At 44.4% G+C, this 23,698-nt stretch overlaps 1 protein-coding gene across 3 annotated transcripts in view; it reads left to right on the forward strand.

Moving 5' to 3' along the window:
* RNF8 (ring finger protein 8) overlaps positions 1-21,255 on the forward strand; it is a 45,190-nt gene extending 23,935 nt beyond the window's left edge. For 2 of the 3 annotated variants that reach the window (XM_032253606.1, XM_032253607.1), the window contains exons 4-8: positions 1,496-1,558; positions 4,370-4,459; positions 6,734-6,841; positions 10,976-11,180; positions 20,762-21,255. In XM_032253606.1, coding sequence (XP_032109497.1) covers positions 1,496-1,558; positions 4,370-4,459; positions 6,734-6,841; positions 10,976-11,180; positions 20,762-20,778 — 483 coding nt within the window. In that variant the 3' untranslated portion in view covers positions 20,779-21,255. The remainder of the gene's footprint in view (positions 1-1,495; positions 1,559-4,369; positions 4,460-6,733; positions 6,842-10,975; positions 11,181-20,761) is intronic. The other variant, XM_032253608.1, reaches the window with a different exon arrangement.
* Positions 21,256-23,698: the final 2,443 nt, after the last annotated feature.

A 23,698-nucleotide genomic window follows, 5' to 3' on the forward strand; every position in this document is an offset into this window, starting at 1 on the left:
TTTTTTTTTTTTTTTTTTTTTTTTTTTTTTTTTTTTTTTTTTTTTTTAATCAGTTGAACGGGTGACTCTGTCTCCAAGGTGTTGCAGTTGCCTGTTGAAAAGGCGCCAGGATCTGTGTGATTGCCGTGCAGCGACCCACTGCTGGCTGAAACAGCCGTGCTGAGATTTGTGGCTTCTTTTTTTCCGGAAATCTCCTGGCCTGGCTCCCTGTTTTAGTCCCCTTTTTTAATCAGTTGAATGGGTGACTCTGTCTACCAGGAGCTCCAATCACCAGCTAAAATGGCACCTGGAACCGTGTATTTTGTGCAGAGACCCGCCTCACCAGGGCGCCAGCCCAAACAGCCGGGTTTGCGACCCATGGGGCTCCTCCGCCTGGGAATCTCCTGGTCTGTGAACAATAAAAATCCATCTGTAAATGCAGTGTCCACTCACCCTCCGCACTTTGGCTGGGAGCTGCAATCCTGAGCTCCTCTTAATCGGCCATCTTGGATCCTCCACACTTTTTTTTTTTTAAGTACTCAAATTGCCTGGTACTAGGGAGTTCTGGTGGTTATAAAGATGGATCTCTACTAAAAATACAAAAAAAAAAAAATTAGCTGGGCATGGTGGCGCATGCCTGTAGTCCCAGCTACTCGGGAGGTTGAGGCAGGAGAATTGCTTGAACCCAGTAGGCAGGGGTTGCGGTGAGCCGAGATTGCACCATTGCACTCCAGTCTGGGTAACAAGAGTGGAAACTCTGTCTCAAAAAAAAAAAAAAGATGCTTAACAAATGGTTTTTGCCATTAAGGAATTTATCTTGTTGAAGAGGCAAGATGTATCACTCACATAATGAAATCAGAGAGTTTTCAGTCAATATAGTAAACTAGAGAACAATTTCAAGTTGGCATGTTAAATGGGTAGGTAGTTCTTAAGGACAGAAGAGCCCAAAAGTTATTTTGGAAGGTGCTAGACATATAGGTTAATGATAACCTGGAAAGCTTCCCAACTGGAGGGTGCTGACGAGGAAATATAGCATCAGTTCAGGCAAGGAGAGAGGAGGAGCAGTGTATAAACTGAAGTGGTAAGGACTCAGAATGAGACAGCGTGGCCAGAATAGAGGGAAAAGAAGCATGCTAGATGTTGTTAGTGCCAGCATTGAGGATTACATCTGAGTTTAGGTATGTGGGGACTCAGAAGTGCTCAGTTTACATCATTTTGGGAATCATGACATTAGTCTGTGAAGGAGGCTTGGACTATTAGGCCATAGTAGTTCCAGAACAGCCGAAGTGGTGACTTAAAGCTCACAGTCCTGAGGTGTGCAGTATTTGAGCAGATAACTCTGCTCAAATTCTTTGCTACCAACAGCTTGAAGTAAAACAGGAGATTTTCCACCTGCTCCCTCACCCCCGTTGCTTCCAGATGCTCACACTAACTGGTCTGCTCTGCTTGTTGCTGGATTGTGTTTCTTTTTTGTTTTCCCTGCAGAGAAACTTTCCATTTTGTTTTGGCTTTGCAGGATTTGGAGATAGTGCAAGGAGAAGAGGACCTGAAGGAACAGCTGGCCCAGGCTCTGCAGGAGGTAACTTTGCTATAGTACTAAGATTATGGTGGGCTGTGGAGTGGGGAGCAGCCAGGCATCACATGACCACTGGCTGCCTCTGCTGCTGAGCCCATACCTCCATGGCATCTCCAGTCTGCAAACAGAGCAGGTGGCAGCTGCTCACACCATCAGGTCAGAGATTTGGAGCCTTACAGACATGCTAGACAAGCATGAAAACTTAACATCTTCATCTGAACAGAAGTTGCTCTGGTGAAGATGGGATGGAGCTTTAGCAGTTAGGAGGCTCTCTGAGGAAGTGGCTCCACTTCCAGAAAGGCGAGGGCAGCAGAGGGAAAATGTGAGCTATGACTTGGCCACCAGGGTCCGTGAAGGCCTCTGTTACCGCACTGTCCCTAAGCTGTGGTCAACCAGAAGCAATTCGAGAACATACCAGTTAAGCATTTTAGGCCAGGTTGAGAATGTGTAGTTTAACAGTCAACAAAACATATCAATTTATTGAAAAGGTAAAGCTCAACAGTACTAAAATTCTCCTAAAATATTGCCTGTAATTTATTTAATTTAACCTGACTACTCTCATTTGGTTGTTTTTTTCTGTGCTTTTGCATCTTTAAAACCTGCTTTGTCTTCTACCTTTAATGTATTATGATTAGTAATTTAGTGCACATTTAGTCAGGATGGTTCATCTCATTGGGGAAAGTGAGCAAATTTCATTTGAATTTGTTCAGAGGAATTTATCCTTACATTCTTTTACTGTAAACCTACCTCCCAATCTTACAGTGCTAACAGTCATATAGTATTATGACAAGGTGCTTGCCTTGATCTCCTTGAGGGTTGCACAAACAGCTTTGGAAAGAATTAGATGAAAATTAATTCAATCTTTTTAGAATTTTATTTTTTGAGCTTATTTTCTAGGGTGGGAGAATAGGTGTGCTTCCCCTTTGGAGCATTATTAAGTTAATATTCAGACATTGTTTTGAGACTGAAAAAGGATATGGCTCTGCTAGTTGGAAATCCCTGAGGCATCACTGATTGCCCTGCACCCTCTCCTGAGACAGGAAAACACACTATCATTTAGCATGGGATACTTGTCCACGCATTTATTAGCTTAAGATGTGATACTCTTAGGTCATGGTTCTATACCATCATGCCACTCTCAGGTGAAGGAATGGTGGTTTTTTGTTCTACCATGCTGGTCTCTTTGAAAGCTGTTCTTTACCAGACCATTGTAAAAACTTGCATTTATATACAGCTCAAAAAACTTCTCTGAATGCTTTTCATACCTGTTATTTTGCTTTGTTTTATTTTATTTGTTTATTTATATTTCAAGGTGGAGTTGTGCTCCTCTTGCCCAGGCTGGAGTTCAATGTCACAATCTCAGCTCACTGCAACCTCCGCCTCATGGGTTCAAACGATTCTCCTGCCTCAGCCTTGCCTACCAAGTAGCTGGGATTACAGGCTTGCGCTACCACGCCTGGCTAATTTTGTATTTTTAATAGAGATGGGTTTTCTCCATGTTGGTCAGGCTGGTCTTGAACTCGCGACCTCAGGTGATCCACCTGCCACTGCACCCAACCTGTTACTTTCTTATCAATGCTGAGGTAGGAGGGGACACCTATTTTCCCAGCTTATTTTTATTTTTATTTTGAGACAGTGTCTCGTTCTGTCACCCAGGCTGTAGTGCAGTTGTGCAATCTCAGCTCAATGCAGTCTCCACCTCCCATGCTCAGGTGATCCTCCCACTTCAGTCTCCCAGGTAGCTGGAACCACAGGTGCACACCGCCATGCCCAGCAAATTTTTTGTATTTTTTGTAGAGCTGGAGTTTCACCATCTTGCCCAGGCTGGTCTCAAACTCCTGAGCTCAAGTGATCCACCTGCCTTGGCCTCTTAAAGTGCTAGGATTACAGGTGTGAGCCATCACAACCAGCCATATTTTCCCATTTTATAGATGAGAAAGTTAAAATACACATATCTAATTAGTGAGTCAAGTTGAAGACCCAGGCTTTCTGATATAACTGCTTTTTTTTTTTCCACAGAAGATTACACATTTTAAAATTTGGTTATTGAATAATATCTTTTCAAAAATATTTATTCTACCTTCTTTTAAAAAGAATTTGAGGCGAGATTCTAAAATAAAAGCTATACTTAAGCATGAGGGTACTCATAAATTATATTTCATAGATGTGGAACCTCTTAACATTCAGCATAGGCATTTAGTCACAGTGAATGAGCGGTTAGCTACGAGGTGTGCCTTCTTCCAGAAGACACTGGCAGGGTTCAGGCAGCATTGTCTTATGAGCATATGTAGTGTATGATTTGTAGAATAAATAGGTTAAAGATCTTTTTTATTTCAATGAAAATGACTGTCTAATTTCTCTGATTCCCATTTCCCCCTGATTATTTCATAAAAGCCACTTCTAGTTCTGAATAGCTTGTAATTACTTACTAGTTCTTAAATAGTGGTTCCCAGAATCATTTGGGTGGCTTTAGAAAAAAAAAAAGCGCATTTCTGGGCCCCAAGCCAAACCTACAAAAGCAGACTCAGGGACGCAGTGAAAGTTCTTCAGTTGACTTGGATGGCCACCAGTGTTGGGTTAATTTCAGAGGCCCTAGTACGTTTGGTGGCCGCCTTCTGTAACTGCCGTTTCCCCTGAAAAAAGCAGCAGGTAGGTAAGATAGCCTGATGGAATAAAGGCATTATTTTGAAATTGCCAATTTATCCATCCCTGAACCAAAGTCACTAAGTAGAGGGAGAGAACAGGCATGTTTGTGGCTTAAAAGAAGGATGCCGTGTAGTTCATCCTGAGTATGTATCTGCTATGTTTTTGCAGCATCGGGCTCTAATGGAAGAGCTAAATCGCAGCAAGAAGGATTTTGAAGCAATCATTCAAGCCAAGAACAAAGAATTGGAGCAGACCAAGGTACTGGAAAGAAGATGGGAGGTTTAGAATTTGGTTAGTGCATGCGACTCAGCATTTTCAACAGTGCAAGGGTTGCTATGGTAAATGAAGAGAGAGATTATGACTGCCCCTTGCCTCTGGGGAAATAATCTATAAAATTATTGAGGCCTACAGAAGGTTCTGCCTGTAAGACAACATCTATTTCTTCCCCTTGTTCAGAAGCAAAATGCTGGGAATAAGGCACTTGCATCCTGCATTCTAGTCCTTTGTCCATGGTGAATACTCCTTCAAGGTGTGTCGCTGATACAGACTGACGGATATTGTAGTCAAGAAATAATTTGAATTACATAAACTAAAGTGAATTACTTAATGCAATTCCTTCCCATGTCAAATAAGTAGAACTCTTGAATTAGGGGTTATAAACTTAAGTGCTTACCAGGGCCAGACTGGTAATAAAAGTGAGTGAAGTGGCCTGAATGTAAGAACACAGTGGGGAGCTGAGCAGCCTATGGCTCACTGGATAGGGGTACTTGCACCCGCTCCCGTCCCAGGAGGCCACTCTTCTCTCTCAGCCGATTGTTGCCATCCAGAAGTGCAGGCCCAGTGTTGTCAGATTTTCTGATTCTTCCACAGCAGACGACAATCCAAATGTTTAAGTGAAATATCTTAAATAATTTTTAAATATTGGTACAACTTCAGCTGTGTGTGTGTGTGTGTGTGTGTGTGTGTGTGTGTGTGTGTGTGTGTGTGTGTGTGTGTGTGTGTACAAGTCTGCAGGGGTGGGTGGGTGTGTGTTTAATATGAAGGCCAAACTAAACAAGTCTGCAGGGTGGATCCAGTCCACAGGCCACCAATTTGCAACCTCTGACTTGAAGTTAATACCTGAGTCTGACTAATCTCTCATCCTACCCGCTCCATGTACAGACCTAGAGCTGAAGGAGGGACTTGTTTTAGTTGGTTTGATTTCCTCTTTAAATTACCTAATACCTTCTTCTCCAACCTCCAAGAAACTACCACATCTTTTTAAACCCAGTGATTCATAAGTTCTCAGGGAATTTGACTATAGTTAGAAATGGGTCCAGACCTTTTTCACTACCCTAAGCAGTCTGCCAGTCTTTGCTTTGAGTGGAAAAGAAAATAAAAAGATGAAAAATGAGCCAGCCACTCATAAATACCCAAATGGTCTTTCCACTCCCCCTCCGGGACTCTTAATGATTTCTCTTTTGGGGATGAAGTACTAAAATAAATGTCTGCTTCAAGAGAGCATATCTAGGATCCTACTTACAAAGTGTGTCACATGTAGTCTGACCTCTTGGAGAAAGCCCAGGGAGATGGTACTACAGGCCTCTGCAGGAGTGGGAAGTGGCAGGTATCATGGAGCATGGAGCCTGAAGGTAGTTCAAGAGGCCCTGTCTCCAGTTTTCTGCCTCCAGAGGTATACCTTACTTTATAGAAGAGACAGCTGGAAAGAACACAGCAACTTTATAACTAATTCACGTTTCCTGCCTCTCTGGACTATTCATGTCTCTTTTCTTGTCCAGTGAGTTTTTAATTGTTTGGGATGATTTTACGTAACATCTGAACTACAGCTTTCTATAGACTACTTAATATCCCATCTGGTCTTGAGTGGTTGGTGTGGTTAGTATGCCACCTGCATTTTTTCTCATTTGATTACTTTTGGAGAAGGAGACAGAAACTACAATGCAAATACTGAAAAAGTGGTGTTTTAGTCCATTCAGGTTACTGTGAAAAAAACACCTTGAACTGCGTAGCTTAAAAACAACAGAAATTTATTTCTCACCGTACTGGAGGTTGGGAAATCCAAGATCAGGGTGCTGGCATATTTGGTGTTGGTGAGGGCTGTCTTCTGACTGGAGTCTTGCTGTGTCCCTACATGGTGGAAGGGGCAAACAAGCTCTCCTTGGGCCCGTTTTATAAAGGCCACTAACTCCATTTATAAGCATGGAGCCCTCATGGCCTAGTCAGCTCCCAAAGGCCCACCTCTTAATACCATTACATTTGAAATTAAGTTTCAGCATGAGAATCTGGGGGGAAACACAAACAATCAGACCATAGCAAGTAGGGAGGGAAAATAAAGGAGTTAGTGCTCTGTTTTAGAAAACAAGTATTGAGAAACAGCAACCCTTAGGGAAAGTGTTTTATTCTCATGTTGCTGCACCAGAATGAATCATTAATTAAGACTGAATCCTATTTTAGAAAATTAACCCTGCTCCCTGTCCCATTTTGCATTTTTGTTGGTTTGCTGAATGACAGGTGGTGGTATGTTTCTTACAGGAAGAGAAGGAGAAGATGCAAGCACAGAAGGAGGAAGTTCTCAGCCACATGAATGATGTGCTAGAGAATGAGCTCCAATGTATTATTTGTTCAGAATACTTCATTGAGGTAATTATGAACAGTTGCTCACCCCTTCTTTTTTCTTTGAGACAGAGTCTCGCTCTGCCACCCAGGCTGGAGTGCAGTGGCGTGATCTCGGCTCACTGCAACCTGTACCTCCAGGGCTCAAGCAATTCTTGTGCCTCAGCTTCTACAGTAGCTAGGATTACAGGCATGGGCCACCATGCCTGGCTAATTTTTTGTATTTTTAGTAGACATGGGGTTTCGCCATGTTGGCCAGGCTGGTCTCGAACACCTGAGCTCAGGTGATCTACCCACCTCGGCCTCCCAAAGTGCTGGGATTACAGGCATGAGCCACCACACCTGGCCAACCCCTTCTTATCCTTCCAACCCTGAGTGGAGCCTGGACTATACAGGCTGCTTCTGCTACAGGGAAACATTCTGAAGAGCTTTTCTTCCAGGAACTTATAACTATTTGATTTCAAAGTGACCTCTAGAGATGCCCACTACTTACTGGTTTTTATAATCTTTCCTTTCAGTGTCCTTTTTTGGTATTTCGTCTATTCTTAAATGTTTATTTGGTATGATTAACATTTTTAGCTGCAAAGGAAGCCTTCATCTCTTTGTTGTTGAGGGGGAAAAAGGGCCAAATTAGATTTTGGAAGTATCAGAATAAAGCTACTCAATAAAGCTATTCTTTACTTTGAATGGTCACAATGCTGAGAATATACTTATAGTGCAGCCTTTTAAACGGGTAAACATCATTAAAATGTGATCACTTTGGGAATTCAAGGCCCAAGCTGAATATATTTCAGGGACTCTGAGGCTCCTTATGGAAATGAAACATCTTCCTACCATTCGTTAGCCTATCATAATTTTTGCACTGGCTTATTTATTTATTTAACAAATTCTGCCATTTGTGACCAGTTCATCTTAGACCACAAGTGTTAAAGTCAAGTTGCTAAATGACAGTGCTTTTCAGACTCCTTTAAAAAGAAGGCTGGGTGCAGTGGCTCACACCTGTAATCTCAGCACTTTGGGAGGCCAAGGCATGCGGATCACTTGAGGTCAGGAGTTTGAGACCAGCCTGGCCAACATGGTGAAACCCTGTCTCTACTAAAAATACAAAAATTAGCTGGGCGTGGTAGTGTGTGCCTGTAGTCCCAGCTACTCAGGAGGCTGAGGCAGAAGAATCACTTCAATTCGGGATGCAGAGGCTACAGTGAGCCAAGATCACACCACTGTACTCCAACCTGGATGACAGAGCAAGGCAGAAAAAAAAGAAAAATGAAAACAAAAATAAAAAGAAAAATGCAGGTCGAGTGCAATGGCTCATGCCTATAATCTGAGCACTTTGGGAGGCTGAGGTGTGTGGATCACCTGAGGTCAAGAGTTTGGGACCAGGCTGGTAAACATGGCAAAACCCTGCCTCTACTAAAAATACAAAAATTAGCCTGGCATGGTGGTGTGCACCTGTAATCCCAGCTACTCGGGAGGCTGAAGCAGGAGAATTGCTTGAACCCAGGAGGCGGAGGTTGCAATGAGCCGAGATCATACCACTGCCGCACTCCAGCATGGGTTACAGAGCGAGACTCTGTCTCAAAAAAAAAAAAATGGGAAATGTATACACACAGCTTTCTTTTCTCAGGTGATCTATCTTTAGGGAGGTTGGGTCCGTTAGCCTCTTAAAAAAATCTCTCCTGGGCAGACCTGTTTCTTTTGCTCTGGATTATACTTTAGGTCATAATTTCCCCCATAATGATTCCCTACTTTGGAGAAACTCAGTGTTGGTTTGACAGGGTTTATGGACTCCAGTAGAGGAAAACAAGGAAAGGGGTTGAAATAAATGATGAGTTAGCCAACTGGGAGCATCTGCAGAGACATATAAGACTTAATCAATTTAACCTGTGTTTTATTCACAGAATACTGTCTTGTCTACTCTACTGATCACCTCTTAAAATCAGTCTCAGAAAGATGTTTTATTTTACTTATTTATTTATTTGTTTATTTTTGAGACAGAGTCTCACTGTGTCGCCTAGGCTGGAGTGCAGTGGCACAATCTCTGCTCACTGCAACCTCCACCTCCTAGGTTCAAGCAATCCTGCCTCAACCTCCCAAGTAGCTGGGAGTACAGGCACCCACCACCACACCTAGCTAATTTTTTTGTATTTTTAGTAGAGATGGGATTTCACCATGTTGGCCAGGCTGGTCTTGAACTCCTGACCTCAGGTGATCCGCCTGCCTGGGCCTCCCAAAGTACTGGGATTACAGTGAGCCTGGCCAGGTGTTTCATTTTTATCAGATGGGTTTTCAGGACTGTTTATGAGAGCTTGTCTCATATAATAAACACAGTGTTCCCTAGATTCTGTGCTCAGCTTGACATTTGAAAAATACATAGTATCCATGTTATTTTGCACTGTTATCCTAAAAGCAGGAATGAGGACTTTTGAGCCTCAGAAAAAGTTGTGTTTTAGGAGATGTACATAAACAAGAGTAAAAAAGAGAAAGGTTTTATTTTTAGGAGTGAAAAGGGCTCTGGCAGAAATTGACCAGAGGGACTACTCAGAGGAGTCCCTCAAATACAGGCTTCCTTTTGCTTTCTCTCTTTATTGACCCATTTACTTAGATGTTCAGGCACTGTCAATCAATTCATTACTTTTTTTTTTTTTTGAGACGGAGTTTCGCTCTTGTTACCCAGGCTGGAGTGCAATGGCGCAATCTCGGCTCACCGCAACCTCCACCTCCTGGGTTCAGGCAATTCTCCTGCCTCAGCCTCCTGAGTAGCTGGGATTACAGGCACGCGCCACCATGCCCAGCCAATGTTTTGTATTTTTAGCAGAGACGGGGTTTCATCATGTTGACCAGGATGGTCTCGAACTCTTGACCTTGTGATCCACCCGCCTCGGCCTCCCAAAGTGCTGGGATTACAGGCGTGAGCCACCTCGCCCGGCCAATTCATTACATTTTTTAGTTTCTTTTTTGCTTAGCATTTTTAGTTGCCTTCTATATTATTTTACTTTTTTAGTTTCTTTAGAGATGATATCTTATATAATTCTGTATACTAATATTTAGTATGCATTCTCTTTCATTTGTTAATTAGCAAGCACATAAATTTGTTTTTCTTTTAAAAAAATTGTTTTATAAAAGCATCAGATTGGTGGAAAATACTTGTAATTTTTATTGTTTGTCTTTATTTGTTTGTTTTTGTTTTATTTCCAGACAGGGTCTCACTGTGTCGCCCAGGCTAGAGTGCAGTGACGCCATCACGGCTCACTGCAGCCCCCACGTCACAGGCTCAAGTGATCTTGCCACTCCAGCCTCCTGACTAGCTGGGACTACAGACTGTGCCACCACGCCTGGCTGTTTTTTTTTTTTTTCTTGTAGAGCTGAGGTTTCACCATGTCTCTCAGGCTGGTCTCGAATTTCTGGGCTCAAGCAATCTACCAGCTTCAGCCCCCCAGGTGCTGGGATTAGAGGTGTAAGCATTCACAAATTGTTCTCATTAGGGAACAATTACTAGTCCTACTCATGTCCAGTAACATTTTGTTTGCAAGGTGGTCCCCACATTGGCAGCGTGGTCTGAGTTGGTGGACTGAAACATAAATCAGCCTGCCTGGAGCCTGAGTCTGTGACCTTAACTTTGACAAAAGAAAGTAATTGTCTAAAATAAAGCTTAAAATTTCCCAACCCTAAGATAGATAGATAGATTGATTGATTGATTGATTGATTGATTGGAGAAAGAGTCTCCCTCTGTCACCCAGGCCAGAGTGCAGTGATATAATTTTGGCTCACTGTGACCTCCACCTCCTGGGTTCAAGCGAATCTTGTGCCTCAGCCATCTGAGTAGCTGGGATTACTGGTGTATACCACCATGACCGGCTAATTTTCATATTTTTAGTAGAGACAAGGTGTTGCCCTGTTGCCCCGGCAGGTCTCGAACTCCTGACCTCAGGTGATCCACCCACCTCAGCCTTCCAAAGTGCTAAGATTACAGGCATGATCCATCGTGCCTGGCCCAACCCTAAGAATGATTCTAATGCTATTTGTAAGCCCTCGACATGGGATTGTGGTTAACTTTCCATTTGGCCTTGACATTCGCTCCTGTCCTAAGTTTGAGATCACAAGCATCCTGAGAAAGTAGCCATGAAGGTTCTGATATGTGTGTTCACATTCCTATTGTAGGCTGTCACCTTGAACTGTGCCCACAGTTTCTGTTCCTACTGTATCAGTGAATGGATGAAGCGGAAGATAGAATGCCCCATTTGTCGGAAGAACATTGAGTCTAAAACATACTCTTTGGTTCTGGACAATTGCATTAATAAGATGGTAGATAATCTGAGCTCAGAAGTGAAAGAACGACGGATTGTTCTCATTAGGGAACGAAAAGGTGAGTGGGTGTAAGAATCCCTGCCCCTCAAGGAAGGACTTATTTACTTCCAAACTTCAGCACATTTTTTTGGAAGAGAAAGAGTCAGATAAATGATTCTTAAACTAGGGAAGAGGTGGAATAAATGGGGAGGAGTAAAGGGAGTTAAAGAATGCATGAGAGGAAGAGTTGACATAGAATTCCCCGCAACTGTTACTTGAGCTGCAGGACAGTGGGAGGCCAAGAATGTGTGCCTTGGTTGTGGGGGTAAAATAAAGATGTGATTTTAAAAAAACACAGACGTTTTGCTGCACCAATCACTAGATGGTGCTGTTGTCAAGACCCTTTAGTTGCTGTCCAGGTGTTGCAAAACCCTTGAGTTGAGCATACAGTGAGTTATAAATAGGATAGTAGGGCCAAGAATCTGACACTGACTTGCAGCTGTGGTTTGAAACTGGCTCTCAGTTGGTCACCCAGAATGGAGGCAGCAAGCTTGTCACAGAGGCAGGAAGTGCAGAGGCTGAGCAGGACGTGTGTCTGAGCCTGTTATGCCCAAGGAATACATCCTGACCTGTGGGAGGGCGGGTCGGCCTTTGGAAGTTCATTCATTGGAACTGAAGTTTTATCACTTTACTGACGGCTGTGTGCTCTTGGGTTTTGTGCCTAAATTTAAGCCCCCACAGATTTTCACCTCCAAGAGCTACTTGATTCTGGCAGAATCCCATTGCCCTTCCTTTTCACCTCCCATGACTCCATAAGCATTTATAGGAATACTACACTAGGCATCGGGAGAAAAAGATAAGACGTTATCTCAGCCCTTACAGCACTCATGTCTGGTGGAGGAGATAGAAAGGCAAGTAGATAAAGTGATGAGCTCCATATCAGGGTGCTTGAAACTTCAGAGGAGGAGACACACCTGATGTGGCCTGGGCAAGTGCAGCTATGGGAGAAAGCTTCATCGAGGAAATGACATTTGAATGAGCCGTAAAGCTTCCCTAGGAGGTTAGCTTTCCAAGCAGAGGCAATAGCACAAGCAAAACAGAGGCATGAGAAGCAGTGACCTGCCCTGCCCCAATTCCCAGTGTAGCCCACACAAGACATAATATTCACATGATGCCAAGGCTTAGAAAGTATCTACGGAGGCCTTGTGAATGTTTCTTCTTCCTTTGCCTTATTGAGAGGAGCAGTGATCTGGGAATCCAGATCTGGCCAAGATCAGGTTGTGACCTTTCAGCCGAAGTATGCTGAGTCGAGGGATGGGGTTGAGGGGCAAACCTAGGTACCCCCATGGCTTTTTTCACCCAGTCTAGCACCTAAGTTCCCTCCTTGCAATCTAAGCATAGTAAATGGCTTCACAAAACATTAGAAAGGGAAAGAAGAGGCAGGAACTTATGATTCACGCCTGTTATCCCAGCACTTTGGGAGGGTGAGGTCAGGAATTCGAGACCAGCCTGGCCAACATGATGAAACCCTGTCTGTACTAAAAACAAAAAAATTAGCTGGGCATGGTGGTGTACACCTGTAGTCCCAGCGTCTTGGAAAGCTGAGGCAGAAGAATCACTTGAACCTGGGAGGCAGAGGTTGCAGTGAGCGGAGATTGCACCACTGCACTCCAGCCTGGGTGACAGAGTGAGACTGTGTCTCAAAAAGAAAGGAAAGAAGGGCCCTGTGGTCCTAAGTTCACATCTGACTCCTGTGACACAGAGTTAATTCTGCAGAGTAATAACAGATCCCCCTTTTCTCTCCAAAGGCTAAAGAGGGTATCTCTCACCTTTTTGCTAACACTAGAGGGCCACACAGTAAAATGAGTCAGCCTTCCTGTTACGTGCATCGGCTGGGAGCAGTTCTGGCACCCATCTTGGTTTCTGTAGTTATCGCATTGAATGCAGCTTTGAGGTTTTCTCTAGAGATCGACAGGTTTTCTGAGACCTGATTTAGGGAAAGACATGCCAGAGTTATCAACAGCTTCACTGGGCTTAGAGAAAATTCTCAGTTTAAATACCAACCTTCCTTCCATATTCCAGGGCCAATTGAAAGCTGGTTTAATCCCCGTTGCATGGGAATTTTTTAAAAGCACCAAATTTAGGATCTGGGAACTAGGATTGGCATACCTATAATTGTCAGAGCCCCAACACTGCAGGCCCTGGGCTCAGGAATTGCTCTCATAAATTCAGAAGAGACCTGCCTGCCTGTGGCAGCAGGGAGTTGTCCATGCAGGCATGCGTGTATTCCGATTTCACCAAGAGCAGCCTCACTTCGAGGCTGCCTCGGCTGGTTATTGAAGTTTCACGTGTCAGTGGGAGAGGTGAAGTCTCATGACTGATTAGCCATTGATCTCTTGTGTGAGGCCAGAGGAGAGGAGGAGAGGGAGAATGTTAGGATGCCGGGTCCTGAGTTGGAGAACAGATGCTCTGGAGCCAGGGCACAAGACAGACATTCAGCAAGTCTTGTGTCATGAGGCATTTGGCTCTCTGGGATATGGACATGAGATTTTTCTGAATGGAAAAGTTGTTTTTGAAATCCCTTATAGAGGCTCTCCCTCTGGAGCTGGTGAGGTGAGAGGGCAGTCTTCTGTCAGCTGCTCCCCTCCCATGTCTTCTGTTGTCATTCGATGTTAGTTAGTTGACAAGAGTGTTAAAACTCTTGTTTTGCTTTTCCTAGCAGTTTCTTTGTGTTGTACTCAGAAAAAAACTAATGATGTAGAAATAAAAATCTCCTTGGCCCTTTAGAACAGTGATTTCAACCAAGGGGCTTTTTCAAACTACATTCCTTAGCTCCCTTGCTACTATTTTCTTTTTTTTTTTGAAATGGCGTCTTGCTCTGTCGCCCAGACTGAAGTGCAATTGTGCGATCTCAGCTCACTGCAACCTCCGCTTCTTGGGTGTAAGTGATTCTCCTGCCTCAGCCACCGGAGTAGCTGCAATTACAGGTGCGCACCACCATCCCCGGCTAATTTTTGTATTTTTAGTAGAGAGAGGGTTTCACCATGTTGGCCAGGCTGGTCTCCAACTCCTGACCTCAAGTAATGTGCCCCTCTCAGCCGCCCAAAGTGCTGGGATTACAGGCATGAGCCACCACGCCCTGCTCCTTGCTACTGTAATAGTGAATTGTGGCTACTAGTGAGAGTGTGCCATGGCCTTCACATGTGCTGAGGTGGAGAGAGGCGTTTGTGAACTATTAACTTGTGTGAATCTGAGAGACAAAGGCCCCTCCAGAGGTTGGGGGTCTCGGGGAAGATGGACCCAGGTCAGACCACATGGCCTGTGTCTCTTGCTAGCTTCCTATAGGCGAAGTAGAGGGTGTTCCCAACACAGGACAGGAGAAACTGGCAAAGCCCAGGCTCCGAAGACTGTCCATCAGCCCACCTGTAAGGTTCTCCCTGATATTGCCCATCCTCCTTTGCTGAAAGACAGCCTTTTAAAGGGATGTTTGAGGGAGTGGCAGCAGTAATCCTGTCTGGCAAGTTGAACTCTTCTAGAGAGAATAATTGTTAGCAGGTACTTGTAACCTACTCAGTCCTGTGCCTAGAGAATCAGGGTCATGTGCATGAAGTCTGCATTTCTGCCTGCCCTGTATAAGACCATGTTTGTGTATGGGAAATTGGATCTTGGCAAGGTCAGGATGTGGTGGGAGTGTCCACATGCTTGTAGTCAAATAGTTACATAACGCTGTATTCTTAAAAATCTTTTCACTTTAGGCCGGGTGTGGTGGCTCATGCCTGTAATCCAAGCACTTTGGAGGCCAAGGCGGGCGGATCACCTGAGGTCGGAAGTTCAAGACCAGCCTGACCAACATGGTGAAACCCTGTCTTAAAAAAAAAAAAAAGTAAAAAAAAAAAAATCTTTTCACTTTAAAAAATGTATGCTTTGCAAAATTGTCATGGGATAGAACATTAGCAGACTTGTTATAAGAAGCTTTTTTATTTCTTCATCACCACTTCCCTATTCATCCCCCTTCTTTTTTCCTTCTTTTCTCTTCTTTTGTCTCCTATTGTTTTTCCTTGTCATCAAGATGTGATTTTTCCTGTTTGATTTCTTTCCCTTCATTTTTTTTTTGAATGTCATCAAGATGTGATTTTTCCTGTTTGATTTCTTTCCATTCTTTTTTTTTTTTGAAAACAGGGTCTCGCTCTGTGACCACACTGGAGTGCAGTGGCGGGATCATAGCTCACTGCAGCCTTGGCCACAGGCAGTCCCCTTACCTCAGCCTCCCAAGTAGCTGGGACCACAGGCACGTGCCACCACACCCAGCTAATTTTTTGTAGAGACAGGGTTTCGCCATGTTGTCCAGGTTGATCTCAAACTCCTGAGCTCAAACAATCCACGCGCCTCAGCCTCCTAGAGTGCCAGGATTACAGATGTGAGCCACTGTAACTGGCCTAATTTTTTTCCCCTGTCACTCACTCTTATTGGCACCTCAGAATATACAGTTTGAAATGACAAGAGCATCATAGGAACTATTCGCTCAGTGAAACTAAATAGAGGTGTGGTGTGGGATTAATCGGACTGTATGGAGTAGCAACCCAGGAAGTCCTAGAACCTTGAATTCCTTACTGTCTCTGTAATCCTGTGATTTCAGAATGGTTCCTCCATCTGGAGGTCCAAAGGCTCTTCTCTGACTTTGTGCTCTGTGGTAGAGTGTCTTCTCCCTTTCACCAAAAGCTACTACCGCTCTGCATGCACCTGGAAAAGTTTTCACAGCTTAGGAGAGTGGCCTTCCTAGATGCTACATCGTCCTTCAGTGCATCCTAAATGTATAGAAGATTGAGTTTGAGGGAAACATGCGTGCCAGAGTTGAGAGATTCAGGGCTGACTTTGACTGCCTGGCTACAACAGCTTTATACACCCTGAGAAATCCAGCGCAGGAGAGTCAGTGACTCCAATGAGCCCTACACGATGCTGTCCTGAAAGTGAAAAATCAATGCTTGCTGGCCATGGTGGGATCCCATTACTCTTGGAGGCTGCAGCCCAGCAGCCCAGCTTCTCCATCAGGCTGGGAAAAAGGGCCTGGAGATGGAATGTGAGCAGTTCTGGCCATCTCTCGTGTTTACCAGGAGACACTTCAGATTATTCATTGCTGTTTCCCACAGTAAAAGTTTCTCCTGCCCTTTTTTGGTTTTTAGTGATAACACAGTTATTTTGGCTTTCTAAAAAGTTGATCCTCCTTCCCTCTGAACATGTAATTTTATGATTTTTCACACCTATTTCCAGGAATGTCTATTTTAGCAGACTACCTGTGCAAATATAGAGTAGTGTCATTAACCAAAGCAGCTTTTCTTTGAGTTTCTTGGTTAACCCTAGATGAACAATGAGTATTTTTAGAGCAAGCTCAAATAAGTTGATAGTCTATGAACTAATCATAGAGAGTGGCTGATTATATCTCATCAGCTGGATATATATTTTGTCCCAACTGCCTGCTGCTATGGTTCTTAAGAAATCTGATATAACCAGACATGCTCCTTTTCCTGGCTAGGGCTTCTATTTCAGTTACTTTCTGTACCCTGGAGAGTCTGGACTGCTTTTACCCTTGTCGCATTAAACTTGAACCAGAACCAACCCCAAAGAAACATCTCTTCTTGCTTCCTTTCTTCTGGGTCTTTCCTTTTTTTCTGTCGCCCAGGCTGCGTGCAGTGGCATGATCTCAGCTCACTGCAAACCTCTGCCTGCTGGGCTGAAGCCATCCTCCCACCTCAGCCTCTCTAGTAGGTGGGACTACAGGGGTGTGCCACCATGCCTGGCTAATTTTTTGTGTTTTCTGTAGAGATGGGGCTTCATTATGTCACCTGGTCTTGAACTCCTGGTCTCATAGGATCAACCCACCTCAGCTTCCCACAGTGCTGGGGTTACAGGCATGAGCCACCACACCCAGTCCTGGGTCTTCCCTTTTTCTTAGCACCTACTAAATGCCAAGTGCCTGGGGATAAAAATGAAGAGGGCATATGCAGCCTCTGCCCTCATGGAAGTTTTGCTCTAGGTGCAGGCCCTAGGCTGCTTGGAGGAAAGTGCTACAATGTGAGAAGTAAAGGTTGGTAAGTCAAGGAAAGGCTTCCCTAAGTCAGTGAAGGACATGGAGCAAAGGCAAGGGATTTTGAGGGACTGAGAGAAATACAGAGTGCTAGAGAGAATGTTGAGCATTGAGGCTGGAAAAATAGGCAGAACTGGGTCATGAAGGGTGTTACACACATGTTGCAGCATTAGTCCAGGGGCAGGGGGAAACTATCAGAAGATGCTAAGTGGAGATCTGACTGTTGATGTTCATGTGTTTCTGGATAGGTTAGTCTGGCTGTAGTGAAGAGACTACATGGTGCTGGGAACAAGAATAAGGGTATTAATCATGGCCGGCGATGAGAGTGGCTGGCTAGAGAAGTAGCAGCAGGGATGAAGGGCTAGAGTGGATAGATGCAAGAGGTAGCTAAGGAGGCAGAATCTACATGTTTGTGGGACTGATATGCTGTGGGGAGTGCAGGGGAGCTCAGATCATGCCCAGGTTTCTTTCTATTAGGGGCACCTGAGTTGTTGATGATGCATTTACTAAACTAGGAGCAGCTGGGGCAGATAATGTAGTTTTTTTTGTTTTTTTTTTTTTTGAGACGGAGTTTCGCTCTTGTTACCCAGGCTGGAGTGCAATGGCGCGATCTCGGCTCACCGCAACCTCCGCCTCCTGGGTTCAGGCAATTCTCCTGCCTCAGCCTCCTGAGTAGCTGGGATTACGGGCACGTGCCACCATGCCCAGCTAATTTTTTGTATTTTTAGTAGAGACGGGGTTTCACCATGTTGACCAGGATGGTCTCAATCTCTTGACTTCGTGATCCACCTGCCTCGGCCTCCCAAAGTGCTGGGATTACAGGCGTGAGCCACCACGCCCGGCCCGATAATGTAGTTTTCAACTGAAAAGTTTAAAGCTGTTGACATCAGTGGAGCTGTTGTTCAGTGGGTATTTGAATATGTGGATCTGGAGCCTGGAGAACAGGCCCAGTTGAGATTCTAGGTTTGCGGACCGTGAGCCGTGGAAGTGGACGGACCACTGACCCTCTCTGTGGTGCTAAGAGCCAAAGGGCAAGTTCAGTTCTTAGTCGGAGAAACACAAACATTTATGGGATGAGTAGTAGAAGAGGAGCCTGCAGGGCAGACTGATGAATGGCCAAAGAGAAAGAGATGGAAAAGAGGGATGTGGGGCAGGCAACAAATGACATTGGAGTTGGCACACGCCTATCCTCACAACTACTTGGGAGGCTGAGGTGGAAGGATTAATTGAAGCCAGGAGTTCAAGACCAGCCTGGGCAACATAGTGAGACCCCCATCTCAAAAAAAAATTAGGCATGGTGGCACATGCCTGTGGTCCCACCTACTCAGGAGGTTGAGGTTGGAGCATCCCTTGAACTCAGGAGGTTAAGGCCCCAGTAAGCTGTTACTGTACCACTGTTCTCCAGCCTGGGCAAAAGAGCTAGACCCTGTCTCTCTCTCTCTTTTTTTTTTGAGACTGAGTCTCGCTCTGTCACAAGGCTGGAGTGCAGTGGTGCAATCTCGGCTCACTGCAGCTGCCTCCCAGGTTCAAGTGATTCTCCTGCCTCAGCCTTCCGAGTAGCTGAGACTATAGGTGTGCGCCACCGTGCCCAGCTAATTTTTGTATTTTTGGTGGAGATGGGTTTCACCATGTTGGCCAGGATTGTTTCGATCTCTTGACCTCGTGATCTGCCCACCTTGGCCTCCCAAAGTGCTGGGATTACATGCGTGAGCCACCACACCAGACCCCCCATCTCTTTTAAAAAAAAAAAAAAAAGATGTTAGATGGTGTGTTTTGAGCCTTCCTGACCACACTTTTGTCTGTGTTAGCCTCCCCCCATTACATCCTAGACATTGCCCTGTTATTTCTTTGAAAGCATTTGCCAGATTGAAATAATATTTGTTAGTGTACTCTTGCCTCTAGATTTCTGAACTCCTGGAGGGCAGGAATTTTATCTTATTCCTTGTAGTATTCTCAGGGCATAGAAGAGTGTTTGGCACATGGTAGGTCTTCAGTAAACTCTTCAGCTTATAAAGAGTTAGAAAGTGAGAAGTCAACATTTGAAATGCTGCTGAGACATTAAACAAGATAAGGATGAAAAATTGCCCATTGAATGTGCAGGCATGTGGGATATCGGTGACTATCTAATAGAAGTTCTGGGGGATGGTGGAGTCAGAAGGCAGTTTACAGTGATTGGGGAACGAGTTTGAGGTGAGGGAGTACAAAGTACGGAAAGAATAGATAACTTCTTCACAAAATTTGACTATGACTGAGATGGTGAGGACCACCACCAAAAGAGGGCTGTATTTGGAGGAGGAAGTAGAGTGAAATGGAGTTTTTGTTGTTTTTTAAAGACAAGAGATTTGTGCATGTTCAAATCTCAAATTGAAAGGAACCTGCAGAGAAGGGGATGAGGGAAAGCCGAGATAGCGGACAGGGTGTGATTCTTTGGAAGGCAGGGGAAGACAGTGCAGAGCTCAGACAGGAGTTAGTCTTTTAGAGTAGAAGGTACATTCTCTGTTGTATAGAAAGAAGAGTATCATATGGGGGGTGGGGCATGGAAGTTTACTTGAGGAGAGTTGAGAGAATTTCTTTCTTGTGGCTTCTGTGCTCTGTGAGCTAGTAGTTAAGGCCATTAGCTAAGAGGAAGGGAGCCCCACTTGGTTCTCTCTCTCCGAGGATGAAGGCATCCCCAGTCCCAAGGCCCACCACCTCAAAGGCTACCCAGAAGTGGTAGACAAATAACTTCTGTAGGCCTTTCAATCTCCTACCAAAGCATTCTAGACTTTGGTCTCAGAGAAAGGGGACAATTTGCTTGGTGACTTTATTGTGCCTTTGGCATAGGCCAGGAACTCCACCTTTCTGGGATCAAGGAAGCAGAAGCTATTGGAAAAGCCTGGAGGCCAGGAAGTCAATAGCCTTTCTTGTCCCCTCCCTCTCCGGATAGAGAAAGAACTCCCTCCTCTCCCTGCCTATTCCTGTATATAATTCATTCCCTCCTTTAACATCCTTTAACAGATATTTATTGAGAGCCAGGTTTGTGTTAGGCACTGTTCTACATGCTGGGGATATAGAAAGTGAAAATCTAAGTTACACATAATTTGTGCTATGGAGAGAAATCAAGCAAGAAGGGGAGAAGGGGTGATGGTGAAAGCCTTGGCAGTTCTTGATAAGGTAAGGTAATCAAGGAAGCTGCCTCTGAGCAGGTACTATTTGAGGGAGGCTCTGAAGGTGGCGGCCATGCTGCCATGTAGGGAAAGAGGGAATGGTAAGGGGGAGCATGCTGGCGTGTGGGAGGAGCAGCAAGGAGGCCAGTGCTGGGGAGTGGAGTGAGCGGTGGGAGTGGGTAGATGAGGAGAGGAAGCTTGGGCAAGGCGCACATTGTGTAGGGCCTTGTAGGCCTTTGAAAGGACTTTTGCTATGAGAGGAATGGGGAGTGGGCTTTGGGCAGAGAGGGACATGATCTGACTTCTGTTTTCTCAGTTTGTGGTGGCTGCCGTGTGAGGAAGAATCGGGGTGCTGAGGCTGGAAGCAGGGAGTCCAGGGAAGGGAAATGCAGGCTCCTCTGTTATTTATTTCTCTTTTCTTTTTCTTCTAAGCAAAGAGATTGTCCTGAAGACCATGCTCTCAGAGCATTCGAAAGACTGCCAGGCACTGGGAGCCTGAGATGGTCTGGAAGACTCTCTCTGGCCGTGACTCTGCTACTCTGAAGGTCAACTGAGAAGTCTTGTGGGACAGAGACTGAGTTAGCAAGCCCTCAGTCACTTGCCTTCCACGGTGGCCAGCCCTGCTGCCATCATTGGCCGAAGCACCCCCAGGATTCACGGCACCCAGCTGCTTCAGGGTACTTCAGAGACTCTGCCTCACTACATGTTGAATGAGTTATTTGAGTTCTGTTTTGTTTTTTTAATTTGTTTTTGTTACGTTTTGATACCTCAGAAGCACCTCTGTTGACAATTGTTTTGGACAGGTTGGGTGTACCCCATGGCTGCCCATGAAGGCAGCATCTGTTTTGAGAGGATGGCTTACCTTTTCTTTGTGAAAATCCTATCTCATTTCCTGGAAATAAAATGTAAAACCTGTCAGTTGCTCAGCTGGGCTTTGGTGTATTTACCTTCATTCCCTTCCTGCTCCCAGACAGTCTCACAAGTAAACACTGGCAGCTCATAGATTACAACCAAGAAAGTGACTGTATCAGATGATAGACTTCAAGTGAATGGCAGCCTAAGAAGCCAAGCCCCAGATCACGGCCATACCAGATGGGCTCAGCTTACCCCCTGACTGACGTGTTCCCTTTTTATTACAGAGGTGGGTCGCTGTTTACCTTGTTTGAGGGATGGGAGGAATGCCTTTCCTTCAGCTGGCGTTTGAATGTTTCCAAATCTATTTTATCCAATGTCATGAACGCTCAGGCAATGATTTTATGACAACTCGATGTGCTTTTTTCTTTATTTTTTCTTTTAAATTAAAACTTTTCTTTCTTTTCTCCACCTCCCCTTTATTTTTATTTTTGAGACAGTATCTGACTCTGTCTCCCAATTGGAGTGCAATAGCACAATCTCAGCTCACTGCGACCTCCACCTCCCAGACTCAAGCCATCCTCCCACCTCGGTCTCCCAAGTAGCGGGGACTACAGGCGTGTACCACCATGTCTGGCTAATTTTTAAATTTTTAGTAGAGACAGGGCTTCACCATGTTGGTGAGGCTGGTCTCAAACTCCTGACCTCAAGTGATCTACTTGCCTCAGCCTCTCAAAGTGCTGGGATTACAGGCATGAGCCACTATGCCTGGCCAGCGTCCCCTTTTTAAACAGAAAGGAAACTAGTTTTGATGTTTAGGAGATAGAAGGTTAGGGACAACCTGGAGCATCATTGCTTTCCTGTGCTGAGAATGAAGGAAAATATGAGAAATGAAAGAATGGGCACTTGAAACTAGGAGCCCTCTACTAGGATTATGAAACTGTGCATTATATAGTTTGCTTCCCTCTGCCTTTTTACTGCCTACCTAGAGAACCATTCCTTTTTCCACTTTTTTTTTTTTTTTTTTCCTTTGGAGAGATGGAATCTTGCTATGTTGACCCAGTCTGGTCTCAAACTCCTGACCTCAAGCAATTCTCCTGCCTCAGCCTCCCAAGATGCTGGGATTACATGCCTGAGCTACCACATCCCACCAAGAACCATTCTTTTGTAGTTCTTTTTATTCCACGTATTTTCTTTTTGTTTTTTTGAGATAAAGTCTCACTTTGTTTCCCAGACTGGAGAGCAATGGTGTGATCTCAGCTCACTGCAACCTCCACCTCCCACGTTCAAGTGATTCTCATGCCTGAGCCTCCTGAGTAGCTGGAAGTACAGGCAGGCACCACCACACTCAGCTAATTTTTGCATTTTTAGTAGAGATGGGGTTTCACCATGTTGGCCAGGCTGATCTCAAACTCCTGACCTCAAGTGATCTGCCCGCCTCGGCCTCTAAAATGCTAAGATTACAGGCGTGAGCCACTGCACCCAGTCTGTACCCCAAGTATTCTCATAAAGGATTGGAAACTATTGACTTGCCAACTTTTTAAGCTGGTAGGGATTTTTTCTTTGTTGAATATACTGTGAATTTTGGGATTCTTGAGTCCTTAGTTTTCATTTCCATTCTTCTGCCCATGATTACTGATTGACATACAGGTAGAGTCATGGAGGAAGTGAGTTAAACAAGGAAAAAATGCCTTAAAAATTCTTAACTATAAACACATCCTAACAATTCTGGGAAAATAGAGAACAAAAGGAAAAGATCGTTACCATCTTGATTTAATAACATCCTGTTTCCCCACACATGTGTTTTGTTTATAGATTGCATGGGTATATGTAAATTTTTATATATTCTGTCTAGTTTACAAATTGTAACTCATTTTTCAGAGAATACAGACATACACTTTTTGAGCTGGCAATATGTTCACTTGGTTTGAAATTAAAGATACAGAATGCCATAGAATGCCTCTCACCCTTTCCCCGCAGTGACTGCCTCCCATCAGGGGCAACAAGCATTACAGTTCCTTGTGTATTCATTCTTCCAGAGATCTTCTCTGTCTCTGCAAGCAAATACACATGTGGTCTTTTCCCTTGTTTGCACAGGTGATATAAACTGTACACTGTTCTATACTTGCTTTTTTCAGATACATGTTGGTAACAGTTCCGTGTCAGTACATAAGTTTCTTTGTTTACAGCTGCCTATTATTTCATTGTGTATTTGTACTGTAATTTTCTTTTCTGGCCTATTTTTGATAGAAATCTGGGTTGGTTTAAACCTTTTTACTCTTAAAACAATGCTGCAGTTAAGACTCTTGTACATACGTCATTAGAGAAAAGATCTTTTAAAAAGAAACATCTTTTTAAAAATTATTTTATTAGGCTGGGCACGGTGGCTCACACCTATAATCCCAGCACTTTGGGAGGCCGAGACGGGTGGATCACGAGGTCAAGAGATCGAGACCATCCTGGTCAACAAGGTGAAACCCCGTCTCTACTAAAAATACAAAACATTAGCTGGGCATG

Source organism: Sapajus apella, unplaced genomic scaffold (genome assembly GCF_009761245.1).
Source record: "Sapajus apella isolate SASKATOON/1434 unplaced genomic scaffold, GSC_monkey_1.0 scaffold83, whole genome shotgun sequence".
Classification (NCBI taxonomy): domain Eukaryota; kingdom Metazoa; phylum Chordata; class Mammalia; order Primates; family Cebidae; genus Sapajus; species Sapajus apella.